This window comes from Rhinoderma darwinii, chromosome 8, assembly GCF_050947455.1.
Source record: "Rhinoderma darwinii isolate aRhiDar2 chromosome 8, aRhiDar2.hap1, whole genome shotgun sequence".
NCBI classification, from domain to species: domain Eukaryota; kingdom Metazoa; phylum Chordata; class Amphibia; order Anura; family Rhinodermatidae; genus Rhinoderma; species Rhinoderma darwinii.
Genome location: NC_134694.1, coordinates 108,072,333 through 108,097,422, shown reverse-complemented (window position 1 = coordinate 108,097,422; position 25,090 = coordinate 108,072,333). Strand labels below are relative to the sequence as shown.

The window sequence follows — 25,090 nt, the reverse complement described above, 5'->3', positions numbered from 1 at the left end:
AGGGAGGCCTCTAAGATTTTTTCTAGCAGTGCCGCATGCCGCAGTCCTTCTGGAAGCGAGGCACTTGAAGAGCGGGACGCTGGTATAAAAATTATCCAGGTAGAGGTGGTAACCCTGGTCCAGCAGTGGGTGCACCAAATCCCACACAATTTTTGCGTTAATTCCCAGTAAGGGGGGGCATTCTGGGGGCTGAATACTGCTGTCCTTCCCTTCATATATCCTGAATTTATATGTATACCCTGATGCACTCTCGCACAGCTTATACAACTTCACGCCATACCTTGCCCTCTTACTTGGCAGGTATTGGCGGAATTGAAGCCTCCCTTTAAAATGTACCAGGGACTCATCAATGGAAATACACTTCTCGGGGGTGTATGCTTGGGCAAACCGGGCACTGAAATGGTCTAATAGGGGTCTCAGTTTATATAAACGGTCAAAACTGGGGTCATCTCGGGGTGGGCACTGCTCATTATCGGCATAATGTAGGAAGCGAAGTATTGCCTCATAACGCATCCTGGACATGGCCATACGGTACATCGGGGTGTGGTATAGGATGTCCGTGCTCCAGTAGGTCCTAATGGATGGCTTTTTTAGAAGCCCCATGTTCAAGAGCAGTCCCCAGAACTTGCCCAACTCTGCTGCGTTTACAGGAGTCCACCTCTGGGATTGGGCATAAAATGAGTTGGGGTTCTTGGTGATATACTGTTGGGCATATAAATTAGTCTGGGTGACCATTAGCTCTATAAAGTTATCAGTGAAGAAGAACTTGAAAAAGTCCATCTCACTGAACCCTGCCGTGTTAAATTTGATGCCTGGGCTGCCCGTGTACTCAGGGATTTGGGGTTCATAATGGTCTGGTGTGGGCGTCCAAATGGGGTCACTTCGCTCAGGGGTATCACTTGTTGTGGGGTCACTTCTCTCAGGGATTTCTACTATGGTGGTGGTCCTGGGGCGTCTCCTAGGGGGTCCCTCCTCTTCATCGCTGGATGAGGAGGTAGACAAATAAAATAGTGTATCGCCATCCGACGAGTCTGTGTCGGAGGCCAGAAATGCATACGCCTCTTCAGCAGTAAATGTCCGTTGGGACATGCTTGTTGTGCGAAGACAAAATTTATATACTGCAAAAAAATAAATCCCTAACTGGGAGCAATAGGATAGCACAACTAGCACAAATGTGTGTTTTGTTTTTAGAGAGCAAGTGGACTTCCCTGACACTAAAGCTAACTAGGGCGAGGGTTCCTAACACTAAACCTAACTAAATTTTATGTGGACTTCCCTAACGCTAAACCTAACTACGGCGACGATTCCCTGACACTAAACCTATCTAGATTATTTCAAGCTTCCCTGACACTAAACCTAACTACGGTGACGGGTGCCTGACACTAAACCTATCTAATTATTCCGAGCTTCCCTGACGCTAAACCTAACTACGGTGATGGATCCCTAACGCTAAGCCTATCTACGGTGACCGATTCCTGACGCTAAATTCCCTGACACTATACCTAACTACGCTTTTTGACGGTTCCCTGACACTAACTAACCCTAATACTAAACTAACCAGTTAAATTTTCAAAATTGGCTAAACTAACTATTTTTTTTTGTTTCTTTTTTTTCTTTTTATATTTTTTTTTTTGTTTTATGTTTTATATAGAAAAAAATGAAAAAAAAATCCCCAGGGACCAAGAAATGTGGTCCTGAAGACTGAAAAGTGGTCAGTGATAGGAGATCACTGACCAAAAAACGTGGGTAGAACTCAAAGAGGAAGGGAACAGGAGTGGGTAGTGGATGGGGTGGTGGGAAGCAAAAAAAACGTTGTTTTAGAAACTTTTTTTCACTTTTTTTCACTTCTTTTCTCTCTGACTCTCTGCTCACAACCGATCTCAACGCCTCGCTAACTCCAACAGGGCGTTCAGGGCGGTTGCAGCAGGATGTGAGGTCAGAGAGAGGAAGTGACGAGAATGATCGCTGCTATTGGCTAGTTACTCACTGACTAGCCAATAGCGGCGATCGGCGAGGCGGGACCATAGTAAATGGTCCCGGCCCATTATGCTGTGATAGCATGCTGTCAGAAACAGCAGCTATCACAGCTCAGGAACGCCGGGCTCGAGCACTGCTGTGCTGAATGAGACCGATCGCTGCTATTGGCTAGTTACTCACTGACTAGCCAATAGCGGCGATCGGCGAGGCGGGACCATAGTAAATGGTCCCGTCCCATTATGCCGTGATAGCCTGCTGTCAGAAACAGCAGCTATCACAGCGCATGAACGCGCCGGGCGCGCGCACCGCTGTTCTAACTGCAAGACGTACTATTACGGCATGGAGCGCGAACGATAGAGCTGCCATGACGTAATAGTACGTCAAGGAGCGTGAAGGGGTTAAGAGAGGTGATAGGTCCTCTAAGTCTATGAGATGGAGTCCACCCACCTTTCCCTGCAGATGAAGATTATTCTGCAGGAATTCCCTCACTTCTTCATCTGTGTCTTTCTGTAGAGAAATTATAAAATAAGGGAAGTGATTGACAAAGGTCAATGAACACAACAATAAGGGATTGTTCTTATTTTCAACATAAAACGCTTTCCAGGATCACACTCACCAGAGAATAGCGTGTCTTGGCTAATGAGATCAACTCTTGGTCAGTTGGTGAACACATGTTCAACCCAATTGGAAGCATCTTCTTAAGGGTGGCCACAATGAGTGATGTCTGAACAGAGTAACGATCTCCACGGCGTTTCTTCTTTGTGCGCTCCTGGTCAGAGCCACCAGACTAAAGGGGAATGGGAAAGTTTGATCATCTAATTTTGGAATGGGATTTTTGGACATACGTGGTGCATGCAACTCAGCTCAAGTGTGAAACCAAAGGAACATCAAACCCTTAAAAGATAATCAATCGCAAAAAGGCATCAACATCTCATCCATCGAGCCATAAACCACAATCTGTCTATTTAACCAATATCTGAAGTAATTTAAATGAAATAATTTTTGCCGAACTCCTCCCGAAGACATTGCCCACCACCAAGCATTACTCAAGGACACCTCAGTCTTCTAGGGTCCTTTGTGTAGACAAAATACATAAAATAATGAAATTATGGATCTAATTTTCTTAACCCCTTAGTGACCACTAATACGCCTTTTTACGTGATTCACTAATGGGCTTTAGGCTAGGCTGACGCCTTTTCACGTCAGCCTAGTCTAAGTCCTGCACGGGTCTCCCGTGCAGGCAGGAGCCGGGGCTCTGCTGTCTGATGACAGCTGAGCTCCTGCTCCAACGCCCGCGATCGAAGTTTACTTCGATCGCGGCCGTTTAACCCGTTAAATGCCGCCGTCAATAGCGACCGCGGCATTTAACTTTGTTTACAGAGGGAGTGCGCTCCCTCTGTCACCCATCGGCGGCCCGCGAATGCAATCGCGGGTCTCCGATGGGGTGTCATGGCAGCCGGGGGACTGATAAAAGCCCCCAGGTCTGCCCTGGACATATGCCTGTTAGGACGCGCCGGAGGCACGTCCTAACAGATTGCCTGTCAGATTTACACTGACAGGCAATAATGCTCTGGTATACGAAGTATACCAGAGCATTATAGCAGCGATCGGAACATCGCACAGTAAAGTCCCCTAGTGGGACTAATAAAATAAGTCATAAAAGTGAAATAAAGATTATTAATAAAAAGTACAGTAAAAAAATAAATAAAATATTTTTTTTCCATAAAAAGTGGTTTTATTTAGTAAAAGTGTAAAAAAAAAAAAAGTACACATATGTGGTATCGCCGCGACCGTAATGACTCCATTAATAAAGTTAATATGTAATTTAAACCGCAAAGTGAACACCGTAAAAAAAAAACGCAAAAAAACTATGGCGAAATTGCAATTTTTTTCCATTGCCCCCCAAAAAAGTCATAATAAAAATGAATCAATAAGTCCCATGTACCCCAAAATAGTACCATTCAAAACTACGTCTTGTCCCGCAGAAAACAAGCCCAAAAAATCACTACATTGATGGAAAAATAAAAAAATTACGGCTCTTGGAAAGCGACGATGCAAAAACAAATAATTTTAGTTCAAAAGTGTTTTTATTGTGCAAAAGTCGTAAAACATAAAAAAACCTCCACATATGTGGTATCGCCGTAATCGTACCGACCCATAGAATAAAGGTAACATGTTATTTACGTCGCATAGTGAACAGAATCAATTTAAAAACGCATAGAACAATGGCGGAATTTCAGGGTTTTTTTATAATCCCCCCCAAAAAGGTTAATAAAAGTTAATATAAAAATTATATGTACCCAAAAATGGTGCTATTAAAAAGCACAACTAATCCCGCAAAAAACAAGTCCTCATACAGCTATGCAGACGAAAAAATAAAAACGTTATAGCTCTTTGAATGCGACTATAGAAAAACTAATAAAATAGCTTGGTCATTAAGGCCTAAAATGGGCTGGTCACTAAGGGGTTAAACAATCAAATAAAATGATGATTAAAATAACTGGGGTATTACTAATAGTCTTTATGACGATAGTAGTCAATATATCCATTTCTGATATATAATATTGACTGGCACTCATATTCCCATCATGGAGCCCTCATCCACTTTTTATCACATTGTGTATGATCATGACACCAATGGTATTAAATTTATCTTCAAACTTTCTTGTTCAGGTCACAAATGAGACATCATATAATATATATTGGTCGCTGGTCATTTACAAGAATACTACATAGTGATGGATGGTATTCTATAGTTGAATGGATGAATTAATGAGGACAAAAATAGAATAGATGAAATTAAATGAGCGTGATATGTGTGAATGAAAGGATGTAAAACACAAGAAATGTAGGCAAGAAATTATGAAAAACTCCTACAGATACATGTCATAGTTTCCAAAAATATTTTTGGATGACTCAATGGGATTATTTGAAATCTTTTTGGGGTTTATTGTTTTTATATTGGGATAAACGGGATCTTCTTAGGCCCCTATCATATCACATTGGGGAGATACGTTCTCGCGTACATCTTATTGGAGCAAAAGGAGGATCACATCAGAGAACATGGGAGAGGAAAAAAGTTCCTTAAGGCAATGTTTCCTCTCTCCCTTGTTCTGTGATCCAATCCTCCTTATGATAAAACACAAAGTATGGGTGAACAGATCTCTCAGTAGTGATAGTGGGACTGAATGAAAAGCATGAATTAAATCTAACGCATATAAAACATAGAATTGTAAAGAAACATATAGTAAAGGCATAGGATTGTCTCATGATACAGCTTGTAGAGTATGTGTCGAATAACATGAAGAGGTTTTGTTGTTACTGTAGACATGATTTATAGGTGATGATGATGAGAGAAGGCACAAGAATGTACATGGAGAGAAAATAAACATTTAGAAGACCTAACAAAAACTTGGATGCAGCATAAAATGTCATAGACATTCATGAAGACATAAAATATAATGAAGTCATGAAAATATAAACTTGGAGGAAATAAAGATGGTTGACTTCCATGATGGACATAGCAATTCATGGCAGTACAAGAGATGACAAACTAGTGGAAGAAGACATGATTTTCCAGTACACATGACAACATATGAATATACAGGAAAGAAGCAATAGATACATCGATGACGTAACTTATACGGACATATATCCTGCTGGAAATAAACACTGGATGTTAAACCAGATCCATCAGGACTATCCTATGTAACCTCCTCTGCCTGTTCTAATCCCAAACCCAATACTGTTTTTGATTTTTTTGTGTCACATCTCGCTCACCATGCAGTTTACATAGAAATTTGTGGAAGCGCTTTTCATTCTTTGAACTCTAGGAGCCTTGATCAAATCATCAACGCTAAGTTTTATGATGGATATGTTGGGTATTGTTTTAATATTAATATTTATTCAATGAGGAACCTAAGAAAGATATCCAAGACATTTTAATTAATGTACATGTGAGATATTTGCCCTAATAGCATATCCTTGATGCATACTAATGACATCAGTCAGCGAGCGATAGATACATTTTTGTTGGACCAGTAGAAAATTTGTTGGCGTTTTTCATGTCTTTGTGCACAAAGTGTTTTTGTGTAGACTAGGTTATCAAATAGATGTCAATGGCAATTGATGATGTGAAAGCAGACTGCATTTCTCTAGGTTATGGAAACATTGGCAAAAATTGCATTTAAGAATTTAGTTGCATTTAAAAAAACAATAAAACAAAACTTCAGATGAATTCTACAGAGAAACATCACCCTCTAAGGCAGCCACAGAGGATCAAAATAAAGCAAGTGAAAAACAGCAAATTTCGGAAGGGTGCAACCTTCCTGCACCACAGTTGTCACCCACATCTGTGCCCTCACTCTCTGCCAACACATTGTACGTGCCATGTGTTGCTCAGGCAGAAAACACACAGCCTGCCTCTCAAGGGGCTGCAGAGAACATGCAAAATCATCTATCTGACCTCCTTTCACTTTCTTGACAAAAAAATGACTCCTACCACCTCATCTGTGGGAAAGATCTACAGAACACCATCTAGTTTATTAATTCTGAACCCTAAATATACTGTAAAAGTGCCCTTTCATCAGCTATCTGGCCTGTGTAGATGTGGCACCAGCTTAGGTTGGCCCCATAACCCTTTCCCAATTAGTGTTAAGAACCTATTCAGGGGCCCCTCTCAAAAGCCACTGCAATGTTGGCAACAAGGGTGGGGGTTTAAAGGTGATGTTCTTTTCTCGCAGGAATAGGAGGGTATAGAGTAGACATGCTGGATAGTCTAAATAGTTTATTTAGAGTCAAGGCCTCTTAAAATGTTAAAATGTAGTTGCAAAGAAGAAACTGTTGAATCAAAAAGTTTGAGAGACTAAAGGCCGGTTTACATGGACAGATGTGTGTCCATAATGAGCGCCTATCGACGATATAACAAGTTGATTGGCGTTTGTTAACAGGCCCTTGCACGGCCGATGGTTTACTGTATAAGGACGAACGATCGTAAATATGAGCGTTGGGTTTCCATCAGTTTGCATCATTGTCGGCAGCATATGGCCTGTTTACACGGGGAGGTGTGCTGCCGACCAGGATGATTTTATGGCTTGCTTGATTGTCGGCTGTACGCTGTCCTCTTTATACAGGCCAATAATCGGGAACGGGGATTCGTAAGGACACTTGTTTGGACTATTATTAGCTGTGTAAATGGGCCTTAAGTGTATGTTCACATAAGGCAGATTTGCTGTAGAAATTTCTGTGACTTTCCCATTCATTTGAATGAGGTTTGCGGAAATCCATGCACATGCTGCAGAAACTATCCCATTCAGATGTATGGGATGGATTTTCAGTTGCAGAAATTTCTGCAGCGATTCTGCCATAAGAACATTTTAAAAACTCCATCCATATGTAGCGGAAAAAAATCAGCATGTCATTAAAGACAGAATGTGAATTTGTTGCTGATTTCACTCCCATTGGAATGCATAGGATACAAAAAGTCTGCAGTGTGTTGACTCACAAATATGACACCTATTTGCTACAGTCTACAAAGCCGACACTTTGATTTCTCCTGCAGACACAAATCCATTCAGATTTTTTTCGCTGCATTTCAATGGGGTTCCAGAAAAACCCATTCACATGCATTGGATGAAAATTGTTTGTGGATTTCTGTGCACAATCCACGCAAAAATCCATGTCAAGTCCTGAATGTGTGAACGGGGCCTTAGTCACATAGCAGACAGAATTGCTCGGTTTAGAAAATAGATTCAAGCTTGAGCCATGATGAGCATTGAGGTTAGTGAAGTTAAAGGAGTAAACTATATGTGATGGACTGAAGAAACACAATTCCCAATCTAATTATGTCGTTACAGATGGTATTTACATAAATGTTGTTCCCTACATTTGAAGAAAATTCTATAAGAACTTTCAGGCAGTAAAGTGAAAGGAGTCCTTTAATTATTTCTCTAGGACCAAAACAGAAAAGTAACTGCAAGACTGTACAGAGCGTATCAGACAATTCTAGGACCGCCCGACACTGTACAGAGAGTATAGGACAATACTAGGACCGCCCGACACTGTACTGAGTGTATAAGACAATATTAGGACCGCCCGACACTGTACAGAGTGTATAGGACAATACTAGGACCGCCCGACACTTTACAGAGTGTATAAGACAATACTAGGACCGTCCGACACTGTACAGAGTGTATAAGACAATACTAGGACCGTCCGACACTGTACAGAGTGTATAAGACCATACTAGGACTGCCCGACACTGTACAGAGTGTATAAGACAATACTAGGACCGCACGACACTGTACAGAGTGTATAGGGACAATACTAGGACCGCCCGACACTGTACAGAGTGTATAGGACAATACTAGGAACGCCCGACACTGTACAGAGTGTGTAAGACAATACCAGGACTGCCCAACACTGTACAGAGTGTGTAAGACAATACTAGGACCGCCCGACACTGTACAGAATTACAGAGCATTTCATTGACGGAAGTGATAAACAAGTGAAAGCAGGACAGACAGACAGAAGTAGCCATGCTTTCCACACAGGCAGAGGGCAAGAACGCCGTAGCCCCACCACAAGAAAAGAGGTTGACTGCTGACCTGGCTGTCTCCAGACTAACAAGGAAACAAAAAGAGAAACACATAAATTTATTATAGAATAAGCTGGAAATGAAGAACATCTAATAAACAAAAAGGGCCAAATTGCAATAGTTTGGGAATGCCAAATGCACACAATACTAAAGACTAAATACAATACTAAAGAGGAAATGTAATACTAAGAATCACAACAAAGACTAGTAACACCAAACATTATACCAGGAACATCTGGAAACACTTGATGGCAGTTCAAGAACGTAGCTTGGTTGTTATCTCGTCGATTGTTGGTTCTAGAGCCGCACACGCTATGAAAAACCTACCTAGTTAGTGTATATTCCTTATGAATTAAAAACAGAGTTGACACCATACATTCGATGCGCAGTTAGAGATTTGGTGTTACTTGTCCTTGAAAAATGATTATGCGGTATGTAGTAAAGTATTGAGCCTGTATTTATAAGTCAAACAGGGGGCGGGATAAGAATACACTATGTATGAAGGCTATAACTATACACTTGTCATGGTGGTCAGAGATACCAAAGACGCTAAAGATGTATCTTAAGGTCATCAGAGAACTTCATGAATTTGCTTCGAAATGGTCAACCTACCTTGGACATTTTGCTTTTGCTGTCTGCAGTAAGGAAGGACATGTTGTTGATTTCATTCTGTACCACAAAATTCTGTTCTTCCCGTTTAAAGTTCTAGTAGATAAGGAAAAATATAATTTTTACTCCTCTTTCATAGCATAACTAGTGACGCCACCTTGATGTGTTGTTCACTTTGGACAATAACTATTTTTAAAAGGATTCTATCATAATAAGCAGTTCACAAATTATACCCCTGCTTGGACCCCCAGCTATCAGCTGTTATCTGTGGGGAAACCTGGCAGCACCACCACAGGGGAAATCAAGCATTACACATTGCCCATTCAAATCAATGGTCTGTCTGATTAGTGTGGGACAGGACGAGTTCACCAGATTGAGAGACGCTCTTTATACTCTCTCGCCACTCTGGCCAAGAGATGAGAATCCTAATCAGAGGACGCCCCTCTATTAACTCAGAATCCCCTAATAAGTTAAGTAAAAATAGGGTTTCTAAACTGGACAATCCTTTTAAATGTAGTTTTTGAAGGTTTTCACATAGGAGCTTTAACACAATGCATGTTCAAAATTGTGTTTTGCCTAAGGCAGGGATTTTTCAATGCGCCCCATCACCCTCAGTTATTTAATTAGACCTCCGCCCCACCAAACCCTAAAGTTCTTATTTAGAATATATACTCCCTATTTCTCTTCACCCAATCCCTTTCACAAATGTACAGTTCTCAATGCAGGGCTGGCTCGCCACTCTACGATGTATCTGTAGCAGAGTTTTCTGGTCCCACTCCCGGCTCAATCATTTACCCTATTCAGTCAGCCGCTTCACTCTACAGGGGAGCGCTGACTAGTTATAGTAGGTGTCTGTCCTTCTAGATACCACTCATATTAATATTTAGAACTTACATGGGACTTAGACCAGAAGATGAACACTTCACCAACCATACGGAAAAGTTCCTCTGCATCACAGTTGGGTACCGTCAGCCAATTTGCCCTAGAATAAAAAAAAATGCAATGTAAATGCAATACGTAAATTCAGAACACATTTCAGCTAAAAATTAGGTCAAGGATTGATGAAATGCCTATATCACGCAATAGAAGATGGTGGTGGCTTAGTAATTTAATATGGGAACAGTAAACATTGAATTGTTTCCATCATGTAATGCCCTGCTAGTTACTATACCTGTTGTTGTCCACATAACGGATAAGTAGAGGATAAAGAGCATAGAGATCCCGGCATAAAACAGAGAACTCATCACGAATTAGACTCTCTGAATCTTCAGATTCACTCTTGGCTTCCAAACGAAGCTGCTCTTCTTCGGCAACAACTTTGCCTGCCCGTTTTTTCAGTTTTTCCATGGTGGGAATGAAATGAGATCGAAGAAGCTCTGGCTTGGCCTTGCTCACTATGGGCTGGGCAAACACTGGTAAAGAAAAATTGTATATGTATTAGAATCTTGGTGTTTCTGGTATTCTAGACTATCATGGTCTACAGCCTGTAACACGGCTCTTTGTTAGCCCCATCAGATACATTTTGTCCAATAAAGAAGCATGTTCTATAAAAGCACAACCCAAGACTTAAAAGATACCTGCAAGTCTCTTCATCCATGAGGCCTCGTCTATACCAAGGTTGTTGACAACAATACGGAGGATGTTTCCCAGAAGAGCATTGAGGTGTTCAGAGGTCACACTGGTGCAGCAAGGTGAAGAATCATCCGGGATGTTCTCTGGTCCTCTTTCCCACCAACGAGGAAGGTAATTGCACAACATAGGCAATGTTACTTCAATGACATGCGGCATCTCTGTATAACGAGCCCCAGACTCTGCCAACATTGAAATTTCCTTCATCAAAGTCTGCAGATCAGGGATGTCTGCACACATTTCTTCAACAGAGTTTGGAAGACCTAAGACTGTGGGGAAAAATAATATTAAGATTGAGAACATTTTTGTAAATCGAAAGTGATTAGTAGTTTTGAGTGTCTTCTCATGCTTACTGGCACGCTCCCGAGGAGATTTGGTGGTGTAAACAGAGTAGATATTATACTCATTCAGGTGCGGTTCCAAGAAAGCCACAGGCATTGCAGCAGCAAGTCTGGCCAGACACTCTCCCAAAGCTGGACGTTGTCTAGCAATAAACGCATATACAAAAATTACATATAGAAATGTCATTTTCTACTCATGCATTGGTGAAATCATCATTGACGCACATACAGAGATAAATCCCAAGGATTATAAAAAATGAAGAACGTTCTTACTTTTCAACATAGGGGTTCTTAGTGGTTCCCAGAGAGTAGATACTGCACAATGTTCTGTAGCAGGAGACTTGTACATCATCCACTGAGGTGACAGAAGACAAGATTTCAGTGGTGTAATAATGTAATCGAGTGTACTGTGGAGCAGACAGCTGGATATAAAATGCCAAATTTGAGGTTCTCCATAATGAGCCTTTTTGACTTTTTAGATATGTATGTATAGTATTGTTAATCATAAAAGACACTTTTCTACCCAACTGGAGTCTTGTCAATTGCATCCAAAGTTTATTTCTCCTATCCTATTCTATTTGATATGAACTTATTGATAACCCTTCCCAACCTCGAAACCTGTAACTTACATATAACATCATCTCCAAATTGATGCTGTGCAACATGCTCAAACAGTGATGTCAGAACCGGTAAAAGGGCCACCGTTGTGTAATTGATATTCTGGGACACACCCTTGACCTGAGTGCGAGACTGAGAAACCTTTCCAAGTTTTAGGTTCTCAACCATCTTCTCAATATCTTCAGATGCACCCTCAAAGAAGGAACGTAAACCAGCCTTGACTATCTCTGGGCCAGACTTCATCACCGTCCTGTAAGGAAGGTTCATTTGTCAGGTAAACTTGAGAGGTATATGTTCTCAATTATGTTTTTATATTCAAAATTGGCATTGTTACCTGGCATCCAGAGAACGTGCCAAGATATGCAGACAGTTGACAACACCTGAAGCATCAGTTCCTGAGGGAATATTGGAAGAGATTTTAATAGAAAGTCATACATCCCTCAACTGGACCCAACCAAAACTCAGACATAGACAGGCCCCTTCCACACCACAAATCCAGAGGAGAAAACACGTGGATCCAGTAGGTTTTGGGAGCAGTCAGTATGGGATCAGCTCATGCAGTAAAGATTAGTGGAATGAGGAGGTCTTCACAGCAGCAATATCTCACTGCTTACCGAACAAAGACACGCGGTGCCGTACCAGAGCAGCCATCTTACAGAATAGGCTAAGGAGGGTGAGAGAGGCAGGTACAGGGGGAAGGAGGAGGAGAGACAGTGAAAGTGAGTCTAATGTACAGGATACAACAATTCTATAAACCAAAATGGGAACTCCTATATCACATCAAACTATACTGTAGAGGTCTAGTTAGAGAAATACATATGTGCATGCAATTAAAATATCTTATTCTTGGTCAATCCTATTGGCTTTACCATTCGATACTGCACTTCTCAATCCAACAATCTATATACAAGTACAAGCTACCTAAATATAATATGTTCGCTTACCCAATGGGAATAACAACATGGAGCACTAACCTAGCAATCATCTCCTTTTCTTTATTTGATGCATGTCCACCACTGCCTAAAACCTTAGCTGGTGTAGACAAGAAGTAAAGGCAATGGTTTGAGAAGTATTGGTTGATAAGTGGAAGAAGGATCTGTAGAGCAGAAAGATAGCATTATGTGATTTGGGGTTGACATTATGTATATATCCCACCTGGTGTTTAGGAATACTGTTTGATATGAAGCATCATATTGACTTACCATCACTTCAAATATTGTAGAGAATGGTAAATAATGTTCTACTATACCAACCTCAACTTCAGAAGACCTCTTCAAAAAACTTCCATATTGTTCAATGATAATTGTAAGGTCTTGAAACGCACCACCCCACATCCTTGATCATTTATCCCTAGTTCGTTATCGCTGAGATAAGTTATGTCATCTTAAAGGGATTGTCTCATCAGAGATATCCCCTTTCAGAACTGAGCCAGGGAAATGTAGCATTACATGGCAGTCATCCTTTCTTTGCAACCACCTGCCCTATGTTATTGTGGTAATGTCAAGAGACTTCAATGTAATTGTATAAAAATAAGAAATGGTTAAATCTGGAAGTAGAGTAAAGTTGGTCTTAGACATTACAGTTTTTATGTGGATCCAGATCATTACCACAGGATCGACCAACAATCTTATGTCTATTGGGCCTGGAGGACCCTCAACCAAGGACACGAATTGACAGGATGGATTTTTTCATTTTAATTTCCCCAGAGATAAGCAGTGCGAGATTGAGAGCTGGTTCTTCAACATCTTGAGTTGATCAGTAGGATAACTTAAAACTTCTTCACATCCTCTTGACAGCATACGAAACCAATTTGAGATCGATAAATGTCATTATTCACCCCATTTTCTAAAATGTTTGCTCTTATTTTACTTTGACTGGATCCCAGTGGTTTTGGTGAAAATTTTGTGGCATATTTGAAGCTAATTACTCTACTATTGGCTGCTATAGGTCTTTCAATTCTTACTTTCTATTAAATACCAACTGTAGGCTTAGTAGAAGAAATACAAAGAATAATAAATTACACGTACCTTTGCAAAGAACTTGATTTCCCGTTCATGAGGAGATTTTTCTACTCTGCCGCTACTCACAACAGCCTCTAAAATTACAAAATAGAAAAATGCATCTAGAAGGTGGCAAAACTACACCAAAGTCAAGCAATGGGGCTAAAACAGAACACCAAGACAATACAAGAGGACACTTAGGACATTTCTGTTTTTGCAATTTTTTTCAATCACAATATCTTAGAAGTGTTGGAATGGGAATATGTTTATATTGATTGACATATGATAAGTCGTGCAACTCCACAGTTCACTCATCCTCATACCCAAGTGTGCTATGAACTCCTGGGCTGTGTCCATTAGCCTAAGAAGTTTCTGCAGGAAGCCATATGCAAAACGCTTTTCAATAGAGGAGGTGTCCAACTCCATATCTTTCAGCCCCCTGCAAGTAATAAAAAGTTGTTCACCAATAAGCAGCATTAACTCCATGTGTTCCACTATTAAAATGTTTTCTATTATGTTTAACGGTAGTCTAAGGTAGATGTATAATTGCTCAGAGATTCGGGAAATGTTAGATCTTGCCGGGACAGCATCTACATGGAGTTTGTATGTCCTCCTTGTGTTTATATTGGGGTCTTCTAAGTACCTAGGTTCCTTCAACACTACAAAAACAAATAGGGCGGACATGGGTTTAGGGTATGTTTGTAAGTGCATAGGTACATCATATGTACATAGCGAGCTACACATTGGTGGTCCTATTGAAGTATGATGGACATTCACTTTCCCTATTCATTGCAGGAGTAAGAACTCAACTATAGATATAGTTTCTATTGTCACAGTCAATAGACATGAGGTCCCTGACAAAGGGGATCCCCATCAGCTAGCACCGTGAACTACTCCTGCGCACAAACCTTGTTACTGCATAGCCATTAAGCTGGAGAAATTTCAGAAGTTCATGTGCCTTCTCCCTGTCACGAGCTTTCTCTTTGGCAGTCAGTGTATCATAGGGTACAAGTAAGGGATGGGTTCCTCCTCCTGTAAACCAATGGAGTTTACATATTAAAATATAAATATCCAAGTAAAGAAATGTAACAATAGGCAGAATACAATGCGGCTTTGATAAAAGCAAAAATGACATGGATAGATAAGAGTTGAAGTAGATGATGAACACAAGATAGGGTTGGGTGGATGACCACAAACATAAGACATCATAATATCCTTACCTTTTGCCTCCAGCTCATGTTTCTTCTTACGACCCCATGTGTTGTGATAATTCTCTGCCAGTTGCTCGGCCATTGACTAAAGCAAGAATAACAAAGAACCAAGGTTAATTATTTATACATTTTTACAGCTTCTATATTGTGTCTCTCGGGCCACAAATGAACATCATTCACATACCAAGATATATTCATTTCATAGTTGTTCAGTTGTTAACGTAAAATAGAAGACGCTTTGGTAAATTATATTCTTACCTGTAGCTCCCTAGATAGGGTAAGTCCAGTAAGGTCAATGGGAGTAGGACTAAAGGTCTGGACTGTTGGATCATAGGTTGCCTGGTAAGTATGGAAAGCAGAATGGTAAAATAATAATAGAATGATTCAACAATTGATTGATCAATAGATAGAATAGATAGATAGATAGAATAGATAGAATAGATAGATAGATAGATAGATAGATAGATAGATAGATAGATAGATAGATAGATAGATAGATAGATGTTACCTGTGCAGATTGAGAGATTTTTCGTGTTTTTGTCTTCTTTTCAGTTCTGTCATCTTCTCCTTCTCTAGCCTTTTCAACCATCCATTCCCAAGCTATCATGGCTTTCAGTGATTCTTTGATAGGCCAGCGGTAGATCTCCTTGTCCTGTTAAAGTTAAGTGATGGAAAAAGGTGAATCCATTTGTGATCTGTTTTTTTTAAATTTCCATACAGTAAACAGATGAATAAAGCATCTTTATATAGTTAATTTATGGTTCATACAACATACAAAGCACATCCTCAACAAACTATCCAACTTTTATAGGAGTTTTCACTTACCTTTTCGGAAAAGGTTTTGTAGGGGCGCAACATGGGATGTGTTTTGGCTTCTTCATCCACTGTCTCTCCATAGGACCAGTTATTTTGGATCTGAAACAAAAATAAGTTTAACATATGTGAAGGTGCTATTCTACCATGGAGCTTATAACTCCTATTACCAAGTACAAGGAAGAGTTTCTTACCTTCTCGAAGGCCCACTTGTCATGCGTGTACTCTGCATATTTGTTGATAAAACCATCAAGCTTTTCCGTGATGATTACACTGGGAAGTAAAATACATGTGTGTTTTCTACTCAAAAATTACAGCATCTGATTGGTGGCAGCAAGATCTCTTAAATGGATTCCTAACAATTGGGGTCCAGAAAACAAAACTTATTCCCCAAATCTCTTACTGGCAGTGGTCAATGGAGTCAAAGAAATACAAGGAGATATAGTAGATCTTGAGTTCTTAGGTTCTATATTTTTTTCTTATGTTGAAGGAAGGTCAATTCTGGACATCAATTTGCTATGGGCCCCATCGATGCTACTGTTACCATGTGCCTTTTCTTAGCTTTCTAACAAACACCAGGTAAACAGACAACAGGTCATGGAAAACAATAAAAACTTAGAGACTTTCCACATTTAAAAAAAATATAATGCCTATATATGTGACATGTACATCTAGTGTTTATTAGGTTATTTATAATATATGTAGATCCTATGGAATCTACTGAAAATGCTGCCAGCGTGCGATTTCTACACCAGAAGCATCTCATACATACAAGAACACTTACTTCAAGGTCTCCACAGGTTTTGGATCAAAGTTTCCTTCGGCATCCACAGAAGCCTTCTTCTCAGTCTTCGAAGAGTAGCTAGCGTCCACATAGTCAGGTGGTATGGCACCAGCAATTGCACATAAACATGGCATTGTGATCTTATAGAGCTCTGCATCAAATTTCTGTAAATGACGAATTCCAAAATTACCGCAAATTGGAGAGGCAATTACATGTTTGAGATATAAGGACAGTTAAATTAATTACCTTATGGGCAAGAGACTCAAATATGCCCCAGAAAAGTTTTCTTGTTAGATGAAGCTCCTCTTCAGAGGACACACCATAGTTGGCCCATCCCGTTGGAAGACAGTAGTATTTCCAGCAACGCTCATAGTGGTTAGTGAGGAGCTTAAACAAGTAGAGATAGTTAATATCTGCGCCTACTATGGCCATAGAGCACATATTAATGGGAAGGTATTTTTCACTTCTAAATCAAGTGGCTTGAAGTTCCATTGAGAACTAAAGACTATCTGCAATCCATTGATCGGCCATATAAATAAATACATGAACTCACCTTCAATGGCATTTTTGAAAACTCATTAAGAATTGGTACATCAAAGACGAGCCTTCTCAACAGATGCTGCAACATTGATGGACGGAGAAATCTAGACACAAAAACACAGGCTTTTAATTATGCAAATAGAGGAAACGGTTGCCACATGGCAAGCGACAAGAAAGCAAAAATCGATGTAAACCAATGAAATGAAGAAGACTAGCCTATAAAATGTATAACATGTTTGGTAACAACAGAATCTATATTGATATGAATAAACTAGAATTGGCTTTTGGGTCTTCCTATTTTATGACATGGTCCACGAGTAGCTGTTTTGTAGATGTTTTGTACCTGCACAGTGCCATTAGACATTCCTCAATAACATCTCTCTGAGCTTTGGTCAGAGAACGTCCACGAGATAATCGGTAAATTGTGTGCAACATGGAGTCCACCATTATAGCACGGTGCTCAGTTCCGGCAAACAAAGGAGCACATTTGGTGATTAGTGGAAGAACCGCCAAGCACAGGTATCGATTTAAGGCCAAGGCCATTTCAGTGGTGCTGAAGGCAGCCTAAGATTCCAGGAAAAGAAGACATAATGAGTAATGTGACAGAACTGAAGAATGGTGTCCTCAAGAAGCCAGAAAAACACAATCCATACTATGGATTAGGTAGGACATACGATTGTTTCTCCAATGTACTTGGCTTATTGAAGTACTTACAGTATCCAGAGATGCTGCTGCTCTCATATCTGGCAAGAAGCCAACTTCTAGAACTTGTAACAAAAACTCCTGATTGTCAATGCCATAGACACGGTCCAGGAAAAGAACCGTTGGTGCCTTATGGTCTGGCAGAAAGCTGGCAGACATCTTTGGTTCAATGGTATTGCCATCTGGTAAAGAAAAGATAATAAAATGTAGCTATAATTTCCATCTCTGTTACCTATGTAAGTTTTTTAAGCTCTACCTATCCTAAAAGTATCCTACCCTTTCCGAATGCTGGTATTTGAAGGGCAAGGCTAATAACTCCAACCAGGTCTTCAATAGGCACCAAAGATCGAAGGATAGCTCGGATACGCAAAGCTTCACCTTTTCCGGCCTGGATCAGCTGGAGAAATATAGTGACACAATCCAATTATAAATTACATAAAATTAAACAAGATAGGGTAACTAGCTAACATAGAACTATATATTATAGTAAAAGGGCTGGCCTTTGGGGTGTGCAACCTGTGCAGAATCTACAGAAGGCCTGGAACTCGAGGCTTGTGACCACCATGCTCCTTAATACATTTTGTGTAGCAGTATTATTTTAATATATAGCATTGCTATTAGATTACTTAACATATGGATTTGTTATGTGGTCACTGTGTGTTGGTATTATTTGAGTACTATTTAGCGGCATTTACTTAGGCATTGTGTGATACTGTACAGAAACTTATCTTTGCAATGTATGGTGGTGGCAGCACTGTATAGCATTGTTATTTAGGCAACTGTATGAAATTTTGTTATTTGGACAATGTATGGTATGTTATTTAGGCATCATACAATGGAGATGATTGAAAATGTAGACAAGAAGAAGTGTTCTAGAAATAACAAATTCAAGGAGACAAAGAGAAAGTAGGCAAGGTGCAAAAATAGACCAAGAGTCAACAACTACAATATTATGGCAACATTTTATATATATATATATATATATATATATATATATATATACATATATATAAAAAAAAGTTGTCAGATCTGCTTTAACTTACATGCATTTCTGGAGCACAACGACCCAACAAATCAATAAGAGCTGCATAGAAGGACATGATGGCATTACCAAGGTGCACACGATTTTCTTCATGAACTTCCTCACCACCATACCTAAAAATAGGTACATAAAATAACCACCCAATATTACCGTAGTCTTAAAAGCTGACAAAGTGTTGCGTATCAAGGCTAAAGTTAATGGTAATGTGAGATGCAAAGATAAAAATAATACTGTGGATAATAATACAATAACAGAGTTAGTATCAGACATGCAGCAAAGGCTTTTAAAGTTAAGGAATGGAATTGGAGGTGCGATCGGTAAGCAGACCAGTTAGTAGAGATAAATCGTATTCTTTACTTACATTTCCCTACGACGGTCCTTTTTAACTGTGGGACCATCCCTAGCAGGGTCCTCCGAGATCTTGATGGCTTCTTCAATAGCAGCTAGCAGCCCATTACCTCCCTCTCCTCTGAGAGCAGGGCCAAAACATTCTGGTCGTCGAATCAGAAGACGTACCACCACATTGGCATTCTCCTCCACACTCTCTCCTAGGAATTGTGAATGTAATATTATTTTTTAACAAAGGTGAAAGAAATATAAAACCAAAGTTGTTTCTTTTTTTTATATACACGGCACTTTTGGTAATTCACGCTCACCATTTACAAAAACAGCAAATCGAAGGAAGTCCAGGTATCTTTCCCCTCCTACGGGGTTCCAACCAATGTCAGGGTAACCTTTGGCTAGCAGCATAGGACAGCTCTGTAGGCCGCAGCCGGCCAGATACGAGACCACCTGGACAGTAGAGAAGGGGATTTCAAATAAATCGGACACAAAACGTTTTTTGATTCAATTCTACTGCCTGCTGGGACTATAGTTCCAGAAATGTAACTCAATGTTTTCTCACCTTCTCAAGATCTTGCTCTTCAAGAGCTAGAGCTAACTCATTATTGTCAATCACTGAAGCAGCAGCTACATCAAGAGGAGTAGATCCTCTCATACCTGCGACGAGAACCACAAAATAATGTAGACAACCCATTATACTGGTGAAACATTCTGAGGTTATGTATTTGCTGGGATTTACTTACCCAAACCGATACCACTATTCGCAAGTAGGTAGCTAAGGTGATCAAACATTGCTCGTTGGTTCTGTCGACTGATTCTACAGAAATAGCACAGGAATCGACAGCAGTTGGTGACCATTTTAGGGAAGCGAATTTCCTAGGAAAACATTTTTAACAATAGAGATGAGCAAATGTATTCACCACATTTGACATATTTTTGGTTTTCTTTTGGAAATGGAAAAAAAATTGTTATTCGCCTATTGTATTCTATGGGCTGGTGAATTGATTGAATTCATGAGTCTACCAAAAACTTGTTCAAAATAGACATTTCATACATACATCATTTATATATCTCATCATTATGATATTTTATTGCATAATACCGAGAATCTTATTGATAACTTCTTCTATATCTAGATACCCACATTGAATATGTCCATAGATATCGCTATGCTAGGTGCCCCTGCCTAGTATCTGGAGTTTAGAGTTCAGCCCCTTCAGTAGAGAGAAATGTTGAATAGTGTAGAGTTTCATTTGCCTGATAAATTTTTCCATTGCATTACATTTTTGATGAGATGTCCACAAGAGGTCCCACTAAAAAACTGCTATGCAATAAAGGTCCGCTGTAACATACATCAGATTATGATCTTAGTTGGCTTACCTTGGATTCCCCTCCACCCAACACATTCACCATGACTTCCATAACAGTCTCGTGCATTCCCAACGCTCTCATTAAGTTAGGATGTTGGTAGAAGACCTTGTTGTTCATAATGTTCCTAAATTAGGGAAAAGTACACTATGAGAAGACAAAAACTAATAGAGAGGATAGACACAGATATGATTTTTTCTTTTGTTGCTATTACATTGAATAAAATATGGTAAGGAAACAGACCCAATACTCTGGATCATCAAGTTCTCCTCCTCAGGTCCCATCTGCACAATAAGTAAGGAACGAATTTGCCCCAGACTCTCCAGCAGGTTCATGGTGTCTTCTACAGACACTTCATTGATGGTATAGGCCTTAGGTAAAGCTCGGATAAGCTCCCCGAGTCCATCGTACTGACGGTGCAGCAAGCTGAACATTACTCGCACCAGCTCAGGATTTTGAATGAAAGACTCCTGCGCCCAATGTACCATGGTGTGAGAGATGAGTTCTTGCAAGGTGCCTGAGAAAACAGTGCATATAGGATAACATGAACTAAGACTGGACAAATGCTTGTAAATCCACAACAGGAGAAGGTCCAAATTCGATACAAGTATATTCCATATCAAAGTATGTGTGTGAAAATGTATTTGTAACCCCTTAAGATCAACTCCACTATATCCACCAAGAGACAAATTCTCAATAAGTTACGGACAACCTCTAGCGACTACAGGTGATTCCTGCAACCCTTTACTTACTGGGTTTTGGCTCTTCCTCTTCTTCTGGTTCGGGTTCTAGTTCCTTTTTCTTGCCCCGTAGATGACGCACTTTCTCAAGTAAATTGAGGAGACGTCTAGTAAGACTTGTATCTTCCTGCTCTTCCTCTTCTTCCCCTTCCATTTGGACACCTAGGATATAATCAATCATAATGAATTTATCTCCTATAAATGTACAATCACACATAACTAGTAGTATCAAACATGTAAATACCTGTAGTTACTAATTATATTGTCCAAAAGTAAACATTTCCTTGGCAAATTACTGCGATAGTTTATTGTAAGGACTTCTGAATGTTTCCAACTATACATGTAAGGGCTCATGCACCTGGCTGTATTATGCTGTATTATGGCTCAGTACAAGCTCTAAGCTGTACAAAGCCACAATACGGCACCCATACAAGTCTTGGGGGCCTCTACTGTACCTTTGTATGCCTCCAATTTCATACGGAGGGATATAGAGGTCTAACGTGTGCCATGTTCCATTGGATGCCGTATTATGGACATATTATACCTCCGTAATACAGTGTCATAGGGAGAAATTATATGGAGGCATCATACGGTGGCATCATACGGTGGACCACGCAGTGACTACAGCTCCGTACTACTACAAGGATTTAATTAGTGATAGAATTAATCAGTTGTTATCAAACTACCAATTTAGTTATTAAAACAGACAGTCTCCTAGGCATTATGAATCCATGAAAACACCCGTCCTCCTTTTTTTATCTGAAAATATAGGCAATATGTGCTGGATAAAACATATGCCTATACACCTACACAGTAAATACAGACCAACATACCACAGTGGGACAGAAGGTCAGTGTGAAATTCAGTAAGCTCGTTCTGGATCTCCTCAGGTACAGGGCTTTCGTCTTCAAGCATGTTCTTGAAATTTACTAACAGGTTAATCTACAAAATAACATAATAAACTATAGATAAAATTGTAGATGTGGATCATAAAAAAACATTATTTTACAATAGATGACCAGTTGACAATGTGTAACATCAATATTAAAGGTAAAAAGGGTTTAGGCCCACCTGTTCTTGTGGTGGGGAACGGAACTCCCTAGTCCTACGAGCAGTCTCTGCTGCTGACATGGTGAAAGCCTGCATTAGCTCCCTGTAACGTTGCCTCTGATTGGTTTGCAGACTGTCTACGTGGCGCTCAGAGAATGCGATGATAGCTTCAACACGATGCTGTAACTCCCGGTCGCAAAAATATTGTAGTAAATTACACATCTACAAGTGAAGACATGATCAATTAAAACAATAATATTAATTACCTGCCGTTATAATAGTACAAATATTTAATGCTCTTCAGAACCTCCAAAATGGTCATCAAAATCTGAACAGATGTTCCAAAGACCTACCTGCAACTTTACAGACTCTGGCAGCTTCATCTGCAGTAAACCTTCTTCTAAACTCTGTTCTTCCTTGTCCTCCTGCTCCCCAGCCTCAACTGCTTTTTCGTCACCTTCTTCTGTCTTCTCTAGTACTTCTTCTTCTTCTCCATCTCCTTCCTCCTCACCACTTTTTTCTGTAGCCTCTTCTTCTGCACCCTCCTCTGCCTTCTCTTCCTCTTCTGCTGGTTCTTCTTCTGAAAATACATAGGGCTCTATCATCTTTAAGATGTGCCGGACATCATCATCCTCAAAGACACCCATGATAAGGAGAGTGGAGATCAGTTTCAGAACTGGTACAAACTGGAATTCAACGCTCCCTCCAACAGGATCCCTGGTGTGCTGTCCACCATCCAATACTGCTTCTGTCAACATGTTGATAGCCTTGGTTTTCAGGATGTCCAGTGGGATGTAAGGGCTGAGCTGGTAAAGTTCAGAACTGGTGCTGACAAAGCAAGTATGTGAAAAATGGAGCTCCGGCCTTAAGCATGTACTCATGCCTACTCCAGGAAGCCCATGCTTCTTGGTCTCATTGGGGAAAAGCGTGATACTTTTTGTCTGGTCTGTCATTGGCACAATAAACTCGCTGTTCATTGTCAGACGTGCTCTCTTTGCAGACTCCAGATGTATGCTAATTAGGAGGTCATAGAAGCCACTCCGAAGAAGACCTGATAAGTGGTTACTCTCAATGGTATAAAGTAACTGAGATTCGATGACATGGCTTGTGAGGGCATGTGCCACTCGGTTATTTCCAAGGGCGCAGACTGAGCAGTAGAGCTTCAGAGTATGGTAGTGGAACTTCAGCATGTTCAAGCGTTCTGACAACTCAAGGATATCAATACATCTGCAATTAAAGTCAATTCAACAGGGTCACCATCAATGATATTACCAATTTTTTTGAGATTTCGGGGATTGTGGAACAATTTTGGATTGCATGGAAAAACACTGACGGTGCCTATTACTGACAAATTTAATTCTATGTAGAATCAAGATTACAATATACTTCTAAACGTATTCTGTGTTCCTTACACGATTTCGATTTTACCTGTTTTCCTCTGGTATATGGAGAGCCATCATCATAAGAGGTTCTGTGCACTCCACCATCCAGCCATGCCTATCGCTGACCTTCCCTGATTCTACTGCTAAAAAGTCATTTGGCATCCGACTCCATACCACAGGTGTTAGAATCTGAACATCCAGACGGGGTGGGCACTGAGGCACTGGGTTCTTATTTTCACTTCGGAACATGGCTGCAGATATGGGCATGATATTCTATGGATGGAAATAGTCTAGCATAAATATGGCTGAGTAAGCATGTTCTTATGTAGAAATACTCAAGTACAAAGTCAACAATGCACCTCATTGACCATGAACTGAAATAAAATTACCTTTAGCTTTCCCAGTTCAAACTGGAACAAATTCTGGCTCAATGGTTGAACAAAGACGGCTGGGAAAAGTTTTGTGTTGGGCTCAACCTGAAGAGAAAGGCAAAGCAGAAACATTATCTTTAAGGACAAGTGCTAGATAGACCAAAAGTCAATTAATGAAGAATAAAATAGATTTTTACATCTTGCAGGGAGGGATCCTTACTGGGAACATTTTTAACATCAAAGCAAGATAAAAAATATGTAGTAAATCTAAGCTTTATGTACCTGGAAGAAAGTATTAACTTCTTTCCCATTAGCTGTGAAGGTCATGAGCCCAGTTGCTAGGTCAATTAAGCAACCAATCACCAGATCCTCTTTGCGGACACGAGCTTGTTGGGTATTGCTGCTGAATTCTCCACCCCAAACCATGTAACAATTGCTGCGATTGATGCTGAGAAGGTAAGGAAGTTATTTTGGTTACGTCTCTTACATTGTATACAGAACTAAGGAATTAAATATTCTAAATTTTTAAAAAATACCAGAAGCGAGATATAAATGGTCTTCTAATGGACTTATTGTATGAAACTAGCTTAATTCTTTGCTAGAATATCAGTGCTTGAAATTACAGGCCTGAAGCACACAGATGCTTTACTTAGATGTCCTTATGACAATACTTTCTGTTCTAGATAAAAGACACCAGGAACAGCTACTCTCCGCTTTTAGGTCATGGGTGCAAAGTTGTCAAGCGGTAAGGTTCCCTCCCAATTACATGGTAAATTCACGCAATAGGCAACAGCACCTTCCTTGGATTAGTGTTATGTATTCCTACCAGACTTGTGAATACAAGACATTCGGCTCCATACAACTGGGCCTTCTTGAAGCCTGAGGCTTGAGAAAAGCCCAGTTGTTTGGGGGTCGAAACAGCGCCATTTTTTGTATTCACAACTTTGACATTAATAAATAATAAGGGGTGTACATA

General features: G+C 40.1%; 1 protein-coding gene across 2 annotated transcripts in view; it reads right to left on the bottom strand.

Annotated features, from left to right (window-relative positions):
• Positions 1-25,090, bottom strand: part of RYR1 (ryanodine receptor 1) — a 106,476-nt gene that overhangs the window by 39,511 nt on the left and 41,875 nt on the right. For both annotated transcript variants that reach the window (XM_075836256.1, XM_075836257.1), the window contains exons 32-71: positions 24,397-24,562; positions 24,133-24,219; positions 23,790-24,016; positions 22,715-23,588; positions 22,383-22,583; positions 22,145-22,253; positions 21,324-21,473; positions 20,815-21,088; positions 20,584-20,698; positions 19,947-20,079; positions 19,766-19,860; positions 19,518-19,653; positions 19,223-19,409; positions 18,863-18,974; positions 18,096-18,216; positions 17,832-18,001; positions 17,461-17,681; positions 17,131-17,221; positions 16,824-16,964; positions 16,578-16,741; positions 15,988-16,066; positions 15,806-15,895; positions 15,489-15,632; positions 15,239-15,319; positions 14,990-15,065; positions 14,678-14,801; positions 14,093-14,208; positions 13,797-13,864; positions 12,744-12,865; positions 12,384-12,433; positions 12,104-12,164; positions 11,781-12,019; positions 11,425-11,506; positions 11,164-11,294; positions 10,759-11,079; positions 10,353-10,593; positions 10,076-10,163; positions 9,185-9,277; positions 2,594-2,764; positions 2,425-2,484 (exon numbers count right to left, since the gene is read on the bottom strand). In XM_075836256.1, the coding sequence (XP_075692371.1) occupies positions 2,425-2,484; positions 2,594-2,764; positions 9,185-9,277; positions 10,076-10,163; positions 10,353-10,593; positions 10,759-11,079; positions 11,164-11,294; positions 11,425-11,506; positions 11,781-12,019; positions 12,104-12,164; positions 12,384-12,433; positions 12,744-12,865; positions 13,797-13,864; positions 14,093-14,208; positions 14,678-14,801; positions 14,990-15,065; positions 15,239-15,319; positions 15,489-15,632; positions 15,806-15,895; positions 15,988-16,066; positions 16,578-16,741; positions 16,824-16,964; positions 17,131-17,221; positions 17,461-17,681; positions 17,832-18,001; positions 18,096-18,216; positions 18,863-18,974; positions 19,223-19,409; positions 19,518-19,653; positions 19,766-19,860; positions 19,947-20,079; positions 20,584-20,698; positions 20,815-21,088; positions 21,324-21,473; positions 22,145-22,253; positions 22,383-22,583; positions 22,715-23,588; positions 23,790-24,016; positions 24,133-24,219; positions 24,397-24,562 (6,211 nt within the window). The remainder of the gene's footprint in view (positions 1-2,424; positions 2,485-2,593; positions 2,765-9,184; positions 9,278-10,075; positions 10,164-10,352; positions 10,594-10,758; positions 11,080-11,163; positions 11,295-11,424; positions 11,507-11,780; positions 12,020-12,103; positions 12,165-12,383; positions 12,434-12,743; positions 12,866-13,796; positions 13,865-14,092; positions 14,209-14,677; positions 14,802-14,989; positions 15,066-15,238; positions 15,320-15,488; positions 15,633-15,805; positions 15,896-15,987; positions 16,067-16,577; positions 16,742-16,823; positions 16,965-17,130; positions 17,222-17,460; positions 17,682-17,831; positions 18,002-18,095; positions 18,217-18,862; positions 18,975-19,222; positions 19,410-19,517; positions 19,654-19,765; positions 19,861-19,946; positions 20,080-20,583; positions 20,699-20,814; positions 21,089-21,323; positions 21,474-22,144; positions 22,254-22,382; positions 22,584-22,714; positions 23,589-23,789; positions 24,017-24,132; positions 24,220-24,396; positions 24,563-25,090) is intronic.